The following is a 17,906-nucleotide window of genomic DNA, read 5'->3' as shown; positions in this document are numbered from 1 at the left end:
ATGTTCCTTATTTATTACACAAGCAATATTAACACATTATGATGAGATACACCAACAAACCAGTATGCAAGTGGGACATCAAACTTACATGCAGCATTACCCACTAAACTATCCCACCGAAGTATTGTATTCACCTCTCTAGTTCTACTTTGTGGTCACAGTCCTCCTTGTGGCGATGTGAGGCTTCCTTCATCTCCTGCAGCTTCCTCTCATGGTCACGCTGAAGGTCTGCCTGCAGACGCAACACCTGACAAAGACACAAGGACCACAGTATTTAACCCACTACTAAAACTGTCTATTGGATATCAGTAAGCTGATCAATGCAGACGCAAAACCTGACAAAGAGACAAGGACCACAGTATTCAACCCACTACTAACACTGTCTATTGGATATCAGTAAGCTGATCAATGCAGACGCAAAACCTGACAAAGAGACAAGGACCACAGTATATAACCCACTACTAACACTGTCTATTGGATATCAGTAAGCTGATCAATGCAGACGCAAAACCTGACAAAGAGACAAGGACCACAGTATATAACCCACTTCTAACACTGTCTATTGGATATCAGTAAGCTGATCAATGCAGACGCAAAACCTGACAAAGAGACAAGGACCACAGTATATAACCCACTACTAACACTGTCTATTGGATATCAGTAAGCTGATCAATGCAGATGCAAAACCTGACAAAGAGAAAAGGACCACAGTATTTAACCCACTACTAACACTGTCTATTGGATATCAGTAAGCTGATCAATGCAGATGCAAAACCTGACAAAGAGACAAGGACCACAGTATTTAACCCACTACTAACACTGTCTATTGGATATCAGTAAGCTGATCAATGTAGTGAGGGAAATAGTACCTAATACTGGCCATGGCTTCACATGCATTTCATGAATTTGAGATGCAGCAGTTAGTGAAGCCAACAGTTAGGGAAAGACACACCATGCAGAGCCTGACTCCTGTACACATGGTGATGACTATGACATAACTAGAAAGATCACAAAATCTGCATAACATCCTTCATGAAATTGTTGTAATATAAACTGACTTTATCTTTGCATGCACAACAGTACCCTCTCTTTCTCAACTTAAATTCACTCTCTATGGAAATAATAACAAAATCTGCATTTGATCTTTTTGTATGTGGGACCACACCCACCTCCTGTTCATTGACAGCCAGCTGCTTGTCTCTCTTCTCCAGGCTGGTAAGGGCCTTCTTCAGCTGCTCCTCATGCAGGGTGTACTCCACCACCTGGGAACAGATGTCAGGTGTACAGTCTAGAAACATGCCCCTCCCTTCCTACTGGCCACATGGGTACATGTCAGGTGTACAGTCTAGAAACATGTCGCTCCCCTCCCTACTGGCCACCTGGGGACAGGTGTCAGGTGTACAGTCTCAAAACATGCCCCTCCCTCCCCTCCCTACTGGCCACCTGGGGACAGGTGTCAGGTGTACAGTCTCAAAACATGCCCCTCCCTCCCCTCCCTACTGGCCACCTGGGGACATGTCAGGTGTACTGTCTCGAAACATGCCCGCCCCTCCCGCCCCTCCCTCCCCTCCCTCCCCTCCTCTCCCTTCCCTACTGGCCACCTAGGGACATGTCAGGTGTACAGTCTAGAAACATGCCCCTGCCTCCCCTCCCTACTGGCCACCTAGGGACATGTCAGGTGTACAGTCTAGAAACATGCCCCTGCCTCTGTTCTGACTATCCCCACTCTATAGTCTATGACTGTTTCCTGACTATCCCCACTCTATAGTCTATGACTGTTTCCTGACTATCCCCACTCTATAGTCTATGACTGTTTCCTGACTATCCCCACTCTATAGTCTATGACTGTTTCCTGACTATCCCCACTCTATAGTCTATGACTGTTTCCTGACTATCCCCACTCTATAGTCTATGACTGTTTCCTGACTATCCCCACTCTATAGTCTATGACTGTTTCCTGACTATCCCCACTCTGTCCCATGACTGTGTCCTGACTATGCCCACCATCCCATGACTGTGTCCTGACTATGCCCACCATCCCATGACTGTGTCCTGACTATCCCCACTCTGTCGATGACTGTGTCCTGACTATCTCCATACTGTCCAAGACTGTGTCCTAAATATCCCCACTCTGTCCCATGACTGTGTCCTGACTATCCCCACTCTGTCGATGACTGTGTCCTGACTATCTCCATACTGTCCAAGACTGTGTCCTAAATATCCCCACTCTGTCCCATGACTGTGTCCTCACTATCCCCACTCTGTCCCATGACTGTGTCCTGACTATCCCTACTCTGTCCCATGACTGTGTCCTGACTATCCCTACTCCGTCCCATGACTGTGTCCTGACTATCCCTACTCTGTCCCATGACTGTGTCCTGACTATCCCCACTCTGTCCCATGACTGTGTCCTGACTATGCCCACTCTGTCCCATGACTGTGTCCTGACTATGCCCACTCTGTCCCATGACTGTGTCCTGACTATGCCCACCATCCCATGACTGTGTCCTGACTATCCCTACTCCGTCCCATGACTGTTTCCTGACTATCCCCACTCTGTCCCATGACTGTGTCCTGACTATGCCCACCATCCCATGACTGTGTCCTGACTATCCCCACTCTGTCCCATGACTGTGTCCTGACTATGCCCACCATCCCATGACTGTGTCCTGACTATCCCCACTCTGTCCCATGACTGTGTCCTGACTATGCCCACTCTGTCCCATGACTGTGTCCTGACTATGCCCACCATCCCATGACTGTGTCCTGACTATCCCTACTCCGTCCCATGACTGTTTCCTGACTATCCCCACTCTGTCCCATGACTGTGTCCTGACTATGCCCACCATCCCATGACTGTGTCCTGACTATCCCCACTCTGTCCCATGACTGTGTCCTGACTATGCCCACCATCCCATGACTGTGTCCTGACTATCCCCACTCTGTCCCATGACTGTGTCCTGACTATGCCCACCATCCCATGACTGTGTCCTGACTATCCCCACTCTGTCGATGACTGTGTCCTGACTATCTCCATACTGTCCAAGACTGTGTCCTAAATATCCCCACTCTGTCCCATGACTGTGTCCTGACTATCCCCCACTCTGTCGATGACTGTGTCCTGACTATCCCCACTCCGTCCCATGACTGTGCCCTGACTATCACCATTCTGTCCATGACTGTGTCCTAAATATCCCCACTCTGTCCCATGACTGTGCCCTGACTATCACCATTCTGTCCATGACTGTGTCCTAAATATCCCCACTCTGCCCATGACTGTGTCCTCACTATCCCCACTCTGTCCCATGACTGTGTCCTGACTATCCCTACTCTGTCCCATGACTGTGTCCTGACTATCCCTACTCCGTCCCATGACTGTGTCCTGACTATCCCTACTCTGTCCCATGACTGTGTCCTGACTATCCCCACTCTGTCCCATGACTGTGTCCTGACTATCTCCACTCTGTCCCATGACTGTGTCCTAAATATCCCCACTCTGTCCCATGACTGTGTCCTGACTATCCCTACTCCGTCCCATGACTGTGTCCTGACTATCCCCACTCTGTCCCATGACTGTGTCCTGACTATCCCCACTCTGTCCCATGACTGTGTCCTAAATATCCCCACTCTGTCCCATGACTGTGTCCTGACTATCCCCACTCTGTCCCATGACTGTGTCCTGACTATCCCTACTCTGTCCCATGACTGTGTCCTGACTATCCCCACTCCGTCCCATGACTGTGTCCTGACTATCCCTACTCCGTCCCATGACTGTGCCCTGACTATCCCCACTCTGTCCCATGACTGTGCCCTGACTATCCCCGCTCTGTCCCATGACTGTGTCCTAAATATCCCCACTCTGTCCCATGACTGTGTCCTGACTATCCCTACTCCGTCCCATGACTGTGTCCTGACTATCCCCACTCCGTCCCATGACTGTGTCCTGACTATCCCCACTCCGTCCCATGACTGTGTCCTGACTATCCCCACTCTGTCCCATGACTGTGTCCTGACTATCCCCACTCTGTCCCATGACTGTGTCCTGACTATCCCCACTCCGTCCCATGACTGTGTCCTGACTATCCCTACTCCGTCCCATGACTGTGTCCTGACTATCCCCACTCTGTCCCATGACTGTGTCCTGACTATCCCTACTCCGTCCCATGACTGTGTCCTGACTATCCCCACTCTGTCCCATGACTGTGTCCTGACTATCCCCACTCCGTCCCATGACTGTGTCCTGACTATCCCTACTCCGTCCCATGACTGTGTCCTGACTATCCCCACTCTGTCCCATGACTGTGTCCTGACTATCCCTACTCCGTCCCATGACTGTGTCCTAAATATCCCCACTCTGTCCCATGACTGTGTCCTGACTATCCCCACTCTGTCCCATGACTGTGTCCTCACTATCCCCACTCTGTCCCATGACTGTGTCCTCACTATCCCTACTCCGTCCCATGACTGTGTCCTCACTATCCCCAATCTGTCCATGTCTCCCTACCTTCTTCTGCAGCAGCACCTCTCTCTCTCGGTCTCTCTTCTTCCACTCCTCTGCCAGTGCACGCATGTAGGCAGCCTCTTTCTGCTTCAGCTGGGAACAGACAGCACAGACGCTTATTTCAGCATTTCAGCATTTGATGCAATCTAGTGCACTGTAGCTCACATGTAAATATATTCCACATCACAAACTGTATAGTATGCAGCATAAATGTGCTATCCACTGTGACCATCTTTCAAAAGAATCAATCTGAGGTAAATTCAAATAAGCAAATGTGAAATGTATTAATCACAATAACATAAATCTCCTAGGAGCTGTTACCTGGTTCTCAAACGCTTGTTCCTGACCTTCCTTCCACATCTCCAGCTCTAAGGCTGCCTTATACTCCGCCGACTGTCTGGGACTCGTCTCTATCCCTCCGCCTGACTCCACTCCACTGGCGGCATAGCCTGATGACAGGCCCTGAACAAAAACTCATTTCAGTTAGGGAACACAGCAACAATCATACTTGCAAAACATATCCATTCTAGAAACACAAACATAACACTTTTTGGTCATGCTGACACTCATGGAAGTATGAGTTTAGATACACAGAGGCATATGTGCACTTGTGTCTGCTCAATATCTTTCTGTCTGGTACAGTCATAAAGCAACATGCGGGTTTCAAATAGAAGTCTCAAAACTTTTTGACAGCCTAACTTGATTACATTGAAACAGTTGATTTACTTGATTCTCTGATGATGGTATCACAGGTTGTGTGGGTAGAGGCCCCCAGTCCTCCAAGCTCAGGACCGTGCTGATCTCAAACATACAGGCCGACTTTCTGGAGAAGAGAACAGCATCCAGACATTAGTATGTGGAGCACAGGTAGAAAATCAGCCTAGAAATAGGAACACTTCTGGAATCCAGCAGCTCTTATCATTATCCGTGAAGTCACAATACGCTACCTCCACATGGTTGGTTGGTTGGTTGGTTTGTTGTTCAACGCTCACTCAGCAATATTCCAGCTATGTGACGGCGGTCTGTAAATAACCAAGTCTGGACCAGACAATTCAGTAATTGAAATCATGAGCATCGATCCACGCAATTGGGATTGATGACATGCATCAACCAAGTCAGCGAGCCTGACCACCCGATCCCGTCAATCGCCTCTTACGACAAGCATAGTCGCCTTTTACGGCAAGCATGGGTTGCTGAAGACCTATTCTACCCCGGAATCTTCACGGGTAACCTCCACATGGAACACCTCCACATGAAGGTAGGACAGACCCCAGATTGCAACGCAAGGCATCATAAAGAGCAGAGGTTTAAAAGGGGCTGCTTAGTCATCATTCCTTATTCTACAGAACAGAAAAAACATGGCACTTACCCATCCACACTGGAGGCCGCTATCCTGTCACTATATTCCTGTCTCCAGCCACTGCCCCCTGTATTGTTCTGAAATAGTAATTGTGTGCATGTGAGGTAGGTATTATACCATCGAAAGCAGTATTGTACCAATATTATATCATGGTCTTGATTTATAAATGTATTCATTGAGATCGCTATTAAGTAAGAGACTTCTTTCTATAGGCATTAAAACCTATTGTGAGGTTTTACTTTCCAGTTGGGTTAAATCTCATAAACAGGGACGTTGTAATGTCCCTGGGATATTATATAAAAGCCCGGGATTTTATATAATGTCCTGGGTATTTTATTAATATATCTTCCGTTCAGATTGTAACATGTAATGAAATGTAAAATCAAATGACAAATGTTTTCTTAATATTCCCGAGGATCGAACTCGCAACCTTCATATTTGTAGCCAAGTGAGTGTACCACAAGGCTACAGAGGTGTTGATAAGCCTCAATGGTTTTTAGAATGTCCTTTTCAAGATCCGTACGCCAGCAACAGATATTTTACGCGCGTTTCCTAAGGTTCATGGAAAGTATGTTCGAAACATAAAAATGTTGATAATGTTGTTTTAAGTTTCTTTTTTCGGTTTATAAGCATGGAAAAACATGCTGCTGAGAGGGAAAAACCAAGGTGGCGAAGCCCCCGCGTTTTTTCCAGACCCCCAGGACATGCTCTGTCTACCAAAACCTCGTGAGCGTGTTTTCTTCAATACATAATGAGCACTGTATACTAAGTGTGTTGCTGTGCAGTGTTTGTTATTAAGGGGGACTCTTGGGGTTCTTCAGATTTGCATGCTGTAATATTTGAATCTAGAGACCCCTAAACCTTCACTTTAAACCACTTACCATAACTTTTGACTTGTCCACCGTAATGATCTGTCCAAGTGGCAGTCTGGCCCCACCCAACAGAATGTCTTTTGACAATTGCCGATCTCGATGCCAAATCTCTACTATAAGAGGAACTCTGCAACACAGATGAAAAAAGCATAAAGTAAGCAAGAATAGACGACCAGGTCCACAGCATGACATACCAATCACTAGGGCTGTTACGATTCACTCGCGTAATCGGTGAATCGAACTGTATCCATTCATGAATTGAATTCGTTATTCGTGGCCACTAGAATTGAATATTTATGAACATGCAATCATGTGCAATTACATAAAAATATCCATAAGAACATATTATATGCATAGATTTCTTCAAAAGACAACACTCTTATACTATTTAATTTGACAGTATTGTGGTCACTGGTCATTGTCGCATTTGAGCAGATACTAGCACCTGGATAAGTGCAGTATAGAACTTTATAATATATTAATAATTAACAAACCATGTCAAATATTTTGTTGCTTCACTGAACATAACAAACAATACATCAACTGCTGACTTGCTATTGTATTCGTGAATTAATATTCGTATTCGTTTCACAATCTTCGTGACACGAATCGTATTCGCCTCATAGTGTATTCGTTGCAGCCCTACCAGTCACGATGATAAGGGTTTGTGTTACTGCAGTTTGAGAGAAAACAAGTAGTACTTTAGATTTTCACTCTTTTCAGAACAAGCAGTCTGGTGGGAAATATCCGAACCTAGTAGGACTGTAAGATCAGGAGGGAAGTAGGAATATACTGAAACAAGAGTCATCAGAAAGATGACATATCCCCCCGGCAGCTGTCTGTAAAGTAACCACTAGTAAATGTGCAATTCTGTATGTAATGAGTCAACAGTTGAATGTTCTTTAAGAAGCATACATTGTTACCCACTGAATGGTTTTCCATAAAAATTGTAAAAAATAAAAATTCGTAAAAAACAAAATATCAAAAGGCACCACTTCAGTATGTGCCTGATAGCTTTGCCAAGTTTCGTTCAAATACACTGAATGGTTTTGGAATTCTGCCCCGGAAACGAACCCTATCCCCAATTGAGTCTATATCCAACTTCATTCCATAAAAATTTAAAAAAATAAAAATTAGAAAAATCCCTTAATATCAAAAGGCACCACTTCAGTATGTGCCTGATAGCTTTGCCAAGTTTCCATCAAATACACTGAATGGTTTTGGAATTCTGACCCGGAAAAGGAAATGATTATGGACGGACAGCCGGACAGACGGATGGACAGACAGACTGGCTGATCGCTTTATCCCCCCGCATTATATGCCAGGGGGATAACAAAAGACCAGAGGAACTACACCACTGGAGTAACTGGAGAAACAAGACAATAGGACTCACTGTAGGAACAATACTCCATGACTCACCGGAGGAACAATCCGACTTTACCCACTGGAGGAACAATACTACAGGACTCACTGGAGGAACAATACTACAGGACTCACCAGAGGAACTATACTACAGGACTCACTGGATGAACAATACTACAGGACTCACTGGACAGACAACACTACAGGACTCACTGGAGGAACAATACTACAGGACTCACTTGAGGAACAATACTACAGGTCTCACTGGAGGAACAATACTACAGGTCTCACTGGAGGAACAATACTACAGGACTCACTGGAGGAACAATACTACAGGACTCACTGGAGGAACAATACTACAGGACTCACTGGAGGAACAATACTACAGGACTTACTGGAGGAACTATAGTACAAGACTCACTGGACAAACAACACTACAGGACTCACCGGAGGAACAATACTACAGGACTCACCGGAGGAACAACACAGCAGGACTCACCGGAGGAACAATAGTACAGGACTCACTGGACAAACAATACCGCAGGACTCACTGGAGGAACAATACTACAGGACTCACTGGAGGAACAATACAGTTATTATACTACAGGACTCACTTGAGGAACTATGTTACAGGACTCACTGAGCAACAAAACCGCAGGACTTACCGGAGGAACATGTCCTGCAACTGCTGCAAAGGGCAGGCAAAAGAAAAGGCACAGAATGACTGTGGGAGGAGAACTTCCATCCCCTTCCTGATCTCCACTGGAGGGTTGGTCAGTACAGGAGATGCCACCCCGAAGAAGGGATAGGAATACCTGCAACAAACATTACATTATAACAAACAAACAAAATATAGTAATTAATGAGTAAGGCATATAAGTGTTTATACTTATATTTTATGATATTAGGTAATGAAACATTTCTACATTATGGTGTCACTTACTTTAGGTAAACATTATTGGTGTGGGTGGAGATATGGTCGCGGATGCTGCGAAGGTCGATGGAGAAGATGAAGTGGTGCGACTGTGCCGGAATGCTCACATGATGCTGTGTGGTGCTTTCGGAAATTGGGGTTGCTGGACATAGAGGAAAAACGCTCAACTTCAATATAAGAACAGGGTACCTCTTTAATCTCTCTTCTGTGTCAGTTACACGTCCATAGGTTAATACTTCACTCAGTCGCCTCTCACAACAAGCATAGGTTGCTGGGTGCCTATCGTAACCACAAACTCCAACAGAGTAGTATGATATCTGATGTGCTTCCTCAGCTTCATCAAGAAATACTGAATGGTTTATGAGTGAAGCTCCACAAAATGAAACCCTCATATGAAACAAACATTTTGCCATTGAAAAAAAAAAAAAAAATTCAAAATTCACCACTAGCCAGATGTGTATACAAAGTTTCACAAAGAAATAATAATGAACTGATTTTTTTAACTTAATAAAATAAGAGAAGACCTATCTCCCTGAGTGTTTGGCTTAATGCTGCTTAGTGCAATAACATGTGACCATTTGGTCAAGTTCCCTGCGAGCAGGCCAGCGAAGCCAGTTTGAACCTCTTTGTCAATTGACCAAAGTGGAACCGGGGTTGAGTACAGAACTTATTTTCCAAACCCAGTTAGACACTGAAGTAAAGTGACTATTCCGCATTGCATTTTATCATATACCCATCAATGATATGAGGTATTTCACATGTGCGATAGAGCCAAAATGGAGACGGTCATATCACAGGGGGAGTGACAACCAGACCCGTATTACACCCACTGTCAGGCAGATATGACAACTCAATGCATTTTGAATGGGTGATCGATATATTAGAGTCAGGTCCCTTGGTGTGTCATCTGCTCGGCTAGCTTTCCCATGACAATGTCTTCCAAACAAGTTGAACATGTTTTGCTTTCACTTGCAAACAGAATTATGCAGCTAGATGGTATCTTGGACAAAACTGAGGACAGATTTAAGTGAGTGAGTGAGTATGGTTTTACACCGCTTTTAGGAATATTCCAGCAATATCACGGCGGGGGACACCAGAAAATGGAGGACAGGTTTAAAAACCACACAGACACGAAAGGTTTTGTGAACAAAATGAGAAATAAGAATACAGTACATAAAACCAACAGTAAATAAAACTATTCAGAAATTATCTTACGGACATACACAAAATTTAGAGATGTTTTATGCATGAATACATTATATTATTTGATATTATGGTATATGATATATAGAATACTAAACGAGCTCCCGTGTAATACCAATTTTATGAAACGAGTGAATAGTTCTGGTATCTGACGAGCGAAAGCGAGTCAGATACCACAACTATTCACGAGTTTCATAAAATTGTTTTTACACGAGAGCGAGTTTAGTATTTTATTTATTACTTGTCATTTATAATGTTTTTAGAATTATACTGTTGAGTGTAAATAGGCTGACACCTACACGATCCATGGCATAATCCAATTGAGTTTAACAGAATAATACTTCAAACACGTCAAAAGTTGAAACGTATGAATTTAATATCATACAATGGTCCACCTTTAGAATTCAGGCGTTCGTCCCACAAAATTATTGTAGTGCTAAGGCTATCACAACTCACATAATTTAACTTAGACTAAAGACTCTCGTTGCGCTACAGTACGATCGCCTTGTGGAACGGGGCCTTGAAGCTCAAAGTTTACAATGACGTCACAATACCCGATGACGTAATTTCTGGAATTTTGTTGCAAGATCCATCGGCGAGTCAAAGCAATGTGACGTCAGCCTAGCAACAAGGTTGCTGGGGTCATCGAGTGTGCATAAGCTCCTCCCAGTGTTCTATCATCTCCACACACAATGTCGTTGAATACGCCAAGGTATGTTGAGAGCTTTCAATATCTGTTCGTGAAACGTGTTCCTAGAGTACATACGCACGCGTTTTGGTATTACACAATGTGTAATAAAGCTGTATGTTTATTAAACGGGTGATCTCTTCACGGGCAAGTAATAAAAAAAGGTTATTAAATGGCAGTTTTTATATCCTACCTGATATCAACCCTTGAATCCTTTATTAGCTCGAGGGCTGAAGGTATAATATGAAAACTGACATGTAGTAACCTCTAAATACATCCTCAGAACAGAAAGGATGTCAGCGATTTTGTATCAATCAGTCCCTACGCTGTGCTTTCGGCATTGATAATGAAAATCTTATTTGGTCTGCATGAGCTGTCATGAAGTGGCTGTCATTGGTGTCATTCGTTAATCAAAGACATTGATCACAGCCAAGTGACTCAACAGAAAGAAATCGTTTTATCAAGGGAAGACTATATTTTGAGGGCATCATCTTCATCATCCAGCAAAATGTTCATCAAAGATCATCAAAGATCATCAAAGAAATCTCATCACTGGCATGATCACAGCTAATCTGGGATTTGAACATACAATCATAGGATTCTGGCTTACCTGCGCTGTGCAATACTTTCGTTGCAGGGTACTGGTTCCTGTCAGGCTCCACACTACCAACAGGGGGCGCCACCTCACCACTCGACTGTTTACCTGAAACATAGGAATCATGTACCATCCAGGAATCACTTTGAGCAAAATGATCAAAGATTATTTCCATCAATACCGATTGAAGGCCTTCCCAAAACAATTTCTTTTGTTAACATCATCAGACCTTGCAGAAAAGAAATATTTTTTACCATTGTTGTTCTGCTCGTCACCAAGGTCACTGACATTGTCAGGTGTATTTTCATCCTCAAATGTTTCAGTGTAGTCATCCTCATCTCTCTCCCTCTCTTTGGCCTTGACCTTCACCTCTTCTGGCCTTGGCTTTGTCTGAGTCACCTTTGGCCTCTCCTGCTGTGCAACCCCAGCATGTGTTGGGCTATGACGGTCAGCATGCCCCTTCAAAATAGGTGATGCACCAACACTTCTCAGACCACCACTAGCTGGTGTGTCCTTTACAGGAGTCACAGTAGCCTGAAATACAAGCACATTTCAGAATCACCAATCTATGAGTGAAGAAAAGGATTTACCGTGTTCATCGTAATAAGCTCCCCGGACACTTAGGAAATACACAAAGGTAGGTTGTTTATTAAAGTCATACTCTACAAGTAAGAATTGTTTTCAGAGATCGAGCAGTAGTGAAAAAAAAGAGAAAAATATTCAGTAATAGTTAAAAGGCAATTATATACTCCGTCTACACTGCTGTTTTCTGCGAAAAAGTATCTGTCTTAAAATCACTTAGCAGTTAGCCAATCATGCATGTGGTTGTTTCAGTTGATATTCAGTAATAGTTAAAAGGCAATTATATACTCTGTCTACACTGCTGTTTTCTGCAAAAAAGATTCTGTCTTAAAATCACTTAGCAGCTGGTTGTGGTTGTGGTTGTTTCAGTTGATCCTGCCTTGTCACAAACTTTTAATATTCATCTCATTATTATGATAATTATATCAAGAATCCATTTATTTGAGGGTGACACATCGCTGTCCCTGAAGGAAACAACCTGAAACTATACTGCTGCCTATCTTACCATGTCCTCCTTCCTGAGAACCACTGACACACCCACATTAGGGGTAAGATCAGAAGCCATCGGGGGCAGCTGCTGTTTGGTTTTGTTAGGTGGGATCAGCTGAAAACAGAAGACTTCATGTAACATCTATGTCAGTGACAGGTCAAGGTGCACTGAACACCGAAGATACCCTGATAGGCCTAACAGAGGTGAGCACGCAGTCTTGGTGCCGGTAGGACTTCAGATGAAGGAAAGGGGTTGTGAGTGAGTGAGGTTTTTTTTACGCCGGTTTAAGCAATATTCCAGCAATATCACAGCGAGGGAAACCAGAAATGGGCTTCACACATTGTATCTATATGGGGAAAGGGGATGTGAGTGAGTGAGTATGGTTTTAAGCCACTTTTAGCAATATTCCAGCAATATCACGGCGGGGGACACCACAAATAGGCTTCACACATTGTACCCATGTCAGGTATTCAACCCAGGTCTTCGGCGCAGCATTTCAAGATGATCATGAAAAAAGCAGGAAATAATCTTTTTATTCCAGTTTTCGATCACCTAAACAAAGAAGAGACAATGTATTGATATCATATTGTTTGAATGGTGGTGTAGTTACCTGGGTTTATAGATTTAGCACTTATTACTGCTATAGAAAGTTCAGTTTGTAATTTCATGTCAAGTAATTATTACGAAATGGTCATGAAATATGACCTAATTGAAAATCTTGTATGTTCACTGAAAAAAAATATATTACATATATAAGTTGTAGCAGTATAACAAGATTATATGGGGTTTTGTGCATCCCATGTTAGGCTTTAGTTTTGAATAAATTTCATACTTAGTAATACTGATTTCAGTTTCAAGTATTTCATGATGACTCAGAAATAAATAGTAAATAATTCTTGTATAATAACAAGGTAAAGCAATATATAAGGGCATGACACTCCATATGAATCTGGTGAACCAAGCTGGACACTGTTCTGCATCTAACTATAGCATTACACTGTATCTTTAATGCAAAGAAGATACCCAGCAGAACTACTTACAATTACTAGTGAATTGCCTATAATTACTCAGCATTATTGAAATAGTAACAAAGATTTTTACTTACTTTTGATAAAATTACTAATAATAAATATTTTTTAGGAATTTACTTTTTTCAGTGTTAAAAATCATTTCATCAGGGCTCCTGAACCTCCTGAAGCGCTAGTTAAAAATTTGACTTAATACTTGTCCTCCAGACTAGTACAAGAGATGCCTACCTGGAATGCTCCGTCTATGGTGACTGGCTTCATGTAGATCTCTGTGCTGCCTTTCTTGATGAGGGAAGCTAATGGAACCTCGCAACTGCCTAGAGACTGATCACCACAGCACAGGTGAATCTGCAAATGATAGAACATTTTCCATAGGACAGTTACAGTTAAGTGAGTGAATGCTGTTTTGTGCCACTATCAGCACTATTACAGCTTTATCATAGCAAATTGTGAATAATCGAATCTGAACCAAACAAGGTGGTGAGGTCAAATGGGGTTTAACATTGCATACAAGATTATTGCACTATATAGCGACGTGCATGTGGCTGCTTGTACTAGTCAGGACTGATGCTAATTATAGTGCTAGCACACTGAGATACCATGCCGCAGTTTAACATGAATACCCCACTCAGACACAGTATACTGATTCTATAATCACAAAAGCCAGTTAGTATGCTATTGGGCGACAAAAAAGATTCTATAATCACAAGAGCCAGTTAGTATACTATTGAGTGGCGAAAAGATTCTATAATCACAAGAGCCAGTTAGTAAGCTATTGAATGGTGAAAAGATTCTATAATCACAATGGCCAGTTAGTATGCTATTGGGTGGCAAAAAGATTCTATTATCACAAGAGCCAGTTAGTAAGCTATTGGGTGGCGAAAAGATTCTATAATCACAAGAGCCAGTTAGTAAGCTATTGGATGGTGAAAAGATTCTATAATCACAAGAGCCAGTTAGTAAGCTATGTTGTGGCGAAAAGATTCTATAATCACAAGAGCCAGTTAGTAAGCTATTGGATGGTGAAAAGATTCTATAATCACAAGAGCCAGTTAGTAAGCTATTGGGTGGTAAAAAGATTCTATAATCACAATGGCCAGTTAGTAAGCTATTGGGTGGCGAAAAGATTCTATAATCACAAGAGCCAGTTAGTATGCTATTGGGTGGCAAAAAGATTCTATAATCACAATGGTGAGTTAGTAAGCTATTGGGTGTGAAAAGATTCTATAATCACAATGGCCAGTTAGTATGCTATTGGGTAGCGAAAAGATTCTATAATCACAATGGCCCGTTAGTAAGCTATTGGGTGTGAAAAGATTCTATAATCACAATGGCCAGTTAGTATGCTATTGGATGGCGAAAAGATTCTATAATCACAATGGCCAGTTAGTAAGCTATTGGGTGGCGAAAAGATTCTATAATCACAAGAGCCAGTTAGTATGCTATTGGGTGTGAAAAGATTCTATAATCACAATGGCTAGTTAGTATGCTATTGGGTGGCGAAAAGATTCTATAATCACAATGGCCAGTTAGTAAGCTATTGGATGGTGAAAAGATTCTATAATCACAATGGCCAGTTAGTAAGCTATTGGGTGGCGAAAAGATTCTATAATCACAAGAGCCAGTTAGTATGCTATTGGGTGGCAAAAAGATTCTATAATCACAATGGTGAGTTAGTAAGCTATTGGGTGTGAAAAGATTCTATAATCACAATGGCCAGTTAGTATGCTATTGGGTAGCGAAAAGATTCTATAATCACAATGGCCAGTTAGTAAGCTATTGGATGGTGAAAAGATTCTATAATCACAATGGCCAGTTAGTAAGCTATTGGGTGGCGAAAAGATTCTATAATCACAAGAGCCAGTTAGTATGCTATTGGGTGTGAAAAGATTCTATAATCACAATGGCCAGTTAGTATGCTATTGAGTGGCGAAAAAGATTCTATAATCACAAGAGCCAGTTAGTAAGCTATGTTGTGGCGAAAAGATTCTATAATCACAAGAGCCAGTTAGTAAGCTATTGGGTGGCTTTAGGATTCTATAATCACAAGAGCCAGTTAGTAAGCTATTGGATGGTGAAAAGATTCTAAAATCACAAGAGCCAGTTAGTAAGCTATTGGGTGGTGAAAAGATTCTATAATCACAATGGCCAGTTAGTAAGCTATTGGGTGGCGAAAAGATTCTATAATCACAAGAGCCAGTTAGTATGCTATTGGGTGGCAAAAAGATTCTATAATCACAATGGTGAGTTAGTAAGCTATTGGGTGTGAAAAGATTCTATAATCACAATGGCGAGTTAGTATGCTATTGGGTGGCGAAAAGATTCTATAATCACAATGGCCAGTTAGTAAGCTATTTGGTGGTGAAAAGATTCTATAATCACAAGAGCCAGTTAGGAAGCTATTGGATGGTGAAAAGATTCTATAATCACAATGGCTAGTTAGTATGCTATTGGGTGGCAAAAAGATTCTATAATCACAATGGCCAGTTAGTAAGCTATTGGGTGGCGAAAAGATTCTATAATCACAATGGCCAGTTAGTAAGCTATTGGGTGGCGAAAAGATTCTTTAATCACAATGGCCAGTTAGTAAGCTACTTGGTAGTGAAAAGATTCTATAATCACAAGAGCCAGCTAGGAAGCTATTGGATGGTAAACAGATTCTATAATCACAAGAGCCAGTTAGTATGCTATTGGGTGGCGAAAAGATTCTATAATCACAATGGCCAGTTAGTAAGCTATTGGATGGTGAAAAGATTCTATAATCACAATGGCCAGTTAGTAAGCTATTTGGTGGTGAAAAGATTCTATAATCACAAGAGCCAGTTAGGAAGCTATTGGATGGTGAACAGATTCATAATAACTTAGATTATGGAATCTTTTCACCATCCAATAGCATACTAACTGGCTCTTGTGATTACAGAATATTTTCACCATCCAATAGCATACTAACTGGCTCTTGTGATTATAGAATCTGTTTACCATCCAATGGCATACTAACTGGCTCTTGTGATTACAGAATCTTTTCACCATCCAATAGCATACTAACTGACTCTTATGATTATAGAATCTGTTTACCATCCAATAGCATACTAACTGACTCTTGTGATTATAGAATCTGTTTACCATCCAATAGCTTCCTAGCTGGCTCTAGTGATTATAGAACGACACATACTAAGGTGTAGACAGGTCTAGATTGTACATAATGGTAGTGACCTGTATGCCTGGCTGGCTGTGGAAGAAGACCCTGAGTGCATCCACGCTGCTCCGTAGTCTCACGGACGCCCGCTCGGCAGGAAAGCTGGGGTTGATGAGGTCTGCGAAACTCTCGTTGGTCACATCATTACCCAGGAGTGAGTAGTAGAAGAAGTAGCCTCCACTAGCAGGCAGTGGCAAGGTGCTCGGAATCAACTGGAACACAATATCATGGGTGTTACCGTAGACTATCTACATCAACACTGACAGTGGCATCCACACAGGAAGGATCTGGAGTTTTCAAACTGGGAGTGTAACATACATCTGTTATTTTGTTTGCAAACTCAGACGGCCTTACAATTCTAAGGAAATGTTGTTTTATACACAAACATAGTGAATCCAAAGACAGCGTTTTCACCTAGGTCCTGATTATTTGTAGAGAGTGAGTGAGTATGGTTATATGCCGCTTTTAGCAATATTCCAGCAATATCACCTCGGGGAACACCAGAAATGGGCTTCACACATTGTACCGAACCCGGGTCTTCGGCGTGACAAGCATACGCTTTAACCACTAGGCTACCCAACCACCCCTGATTATTTGTAGAAAGTAAGATCACAAATACTATGCATTGATGGACACAAGATAAATGGAGGTTGAAAATTTATTTTTCTGAGTTTGTTCCATCTGTCTCACAGTCACAAGAAGTGTAAGTGATATTTGTCTTCAACTGTATTACAACATATCAGTGTTTACATCATGTACAATGCATCTTCCCCAGGCAAGGGGGTTAACTGACTATATACGTCTAGTTTCCACCCATGCCAAAACAGGAATTTCTGGCATCGATCGTAGCACCACCAGTGGTTATTATGAGTTATGTCCCTTCTACGTCCAACCTATTGTCCAATCAGATTCCGCCTCTCCCATCACTAACATTTATTCAAACAAAATGGCCGCTCCCAGTCAAGATGATCTGATTGATAATCAAAATTTATATTGTGATAAAACAGGTTTTACTTCGCAAAGTGCATCAAAATCATGTGAGCACCCATCTTTCCGGGGCAAGAGAGTTAACTGACTTTAAAAGTCCAGTTTCCA

General features: G+C 42.4%; 1 protein-coding gene across 1 annotated transcript in view; it reads right to left on the bottom strand.

Annotated features, from left to right (window-relative positions):
* LOC139460818 (centrosomal protein of 120 kDa-like) overlaps window positions 1-17,906 on the bottom strand; it is a 32,783-nt gene that overhangs the window by 7,222 nt on the left and 7,655 nt on the right. Inside the window, exons 5-18 of the mRNA XM_071242330.1 lie at window positions 16,829-17,023; window positions 13,844-13,963; window positions 12,603-12,701; window positions 11,770-12,049; window positions 11,531-11,623; window positions 9,039-9,171; window positions 8,761-8,910; window positions 6,743-6,860; window positions 5,871-5,938; window positions 5,228-5,324; window positions 4,823-4,963; window positions 4,505-4,594; window positions 1,170-1,262; window positions 135-247 (exon numbers count right to left, since the gene is read on the bottom strand). Coding sequence (XP_071098431.1) covers window positions 135-247; window positions 1,170-1,262; window positions 4,505-4,594; window positions 4,823-4,963; window positions 5,228-5,324; window positions 5,871-5,938; window positions 6,743-6,860; window positions 8,761-8,910; window positions 9,039-9,171; window positions 11,531-11,623; window positions 11,770-12,049; window positions 12,603-12,701; window positions 13,844-13,963; window positions 16,829-17,023 — 1,790 coding nt within the window. The remainder of the gene's footprint in view (window positions 1-134; window positions 248-1,169; window positions 1,263-4,504; window positions 4,595-4,822; window positions 4,964-5,227; window positions 5,325-5,870; window positions 5,939-6,742; window positions 6,861-8,760; window positions 8,911-9,038; window positions 9,172-11,530; window positions 11,624-11,769; window positions 12,050-12,602; window positions 12,702-13,843; window positions 13,964-16,828; window positions 17,024-17,906) is intronic.

The sequence above is a fragment of the Haliotis cracherodii genome, unplaced genomic scaffold, assembly GCF_022045235.1.
Source record: "Haliotis cracherodii isolate W230 unplaced genomic scaffold, xgHalCrac1.p SCAF_1, whole genome shotgun sequence".
Classification (NCBI taxonomy): Eukaryota; Metazoa; Mollusca; class Gastropoda; order Lepetellida; family Haliotidae; genus Haliotis; species Haliotis cracherodii.
This window is presented reverse-complemented; position numbering and strand designations above follow the sequence as displayed.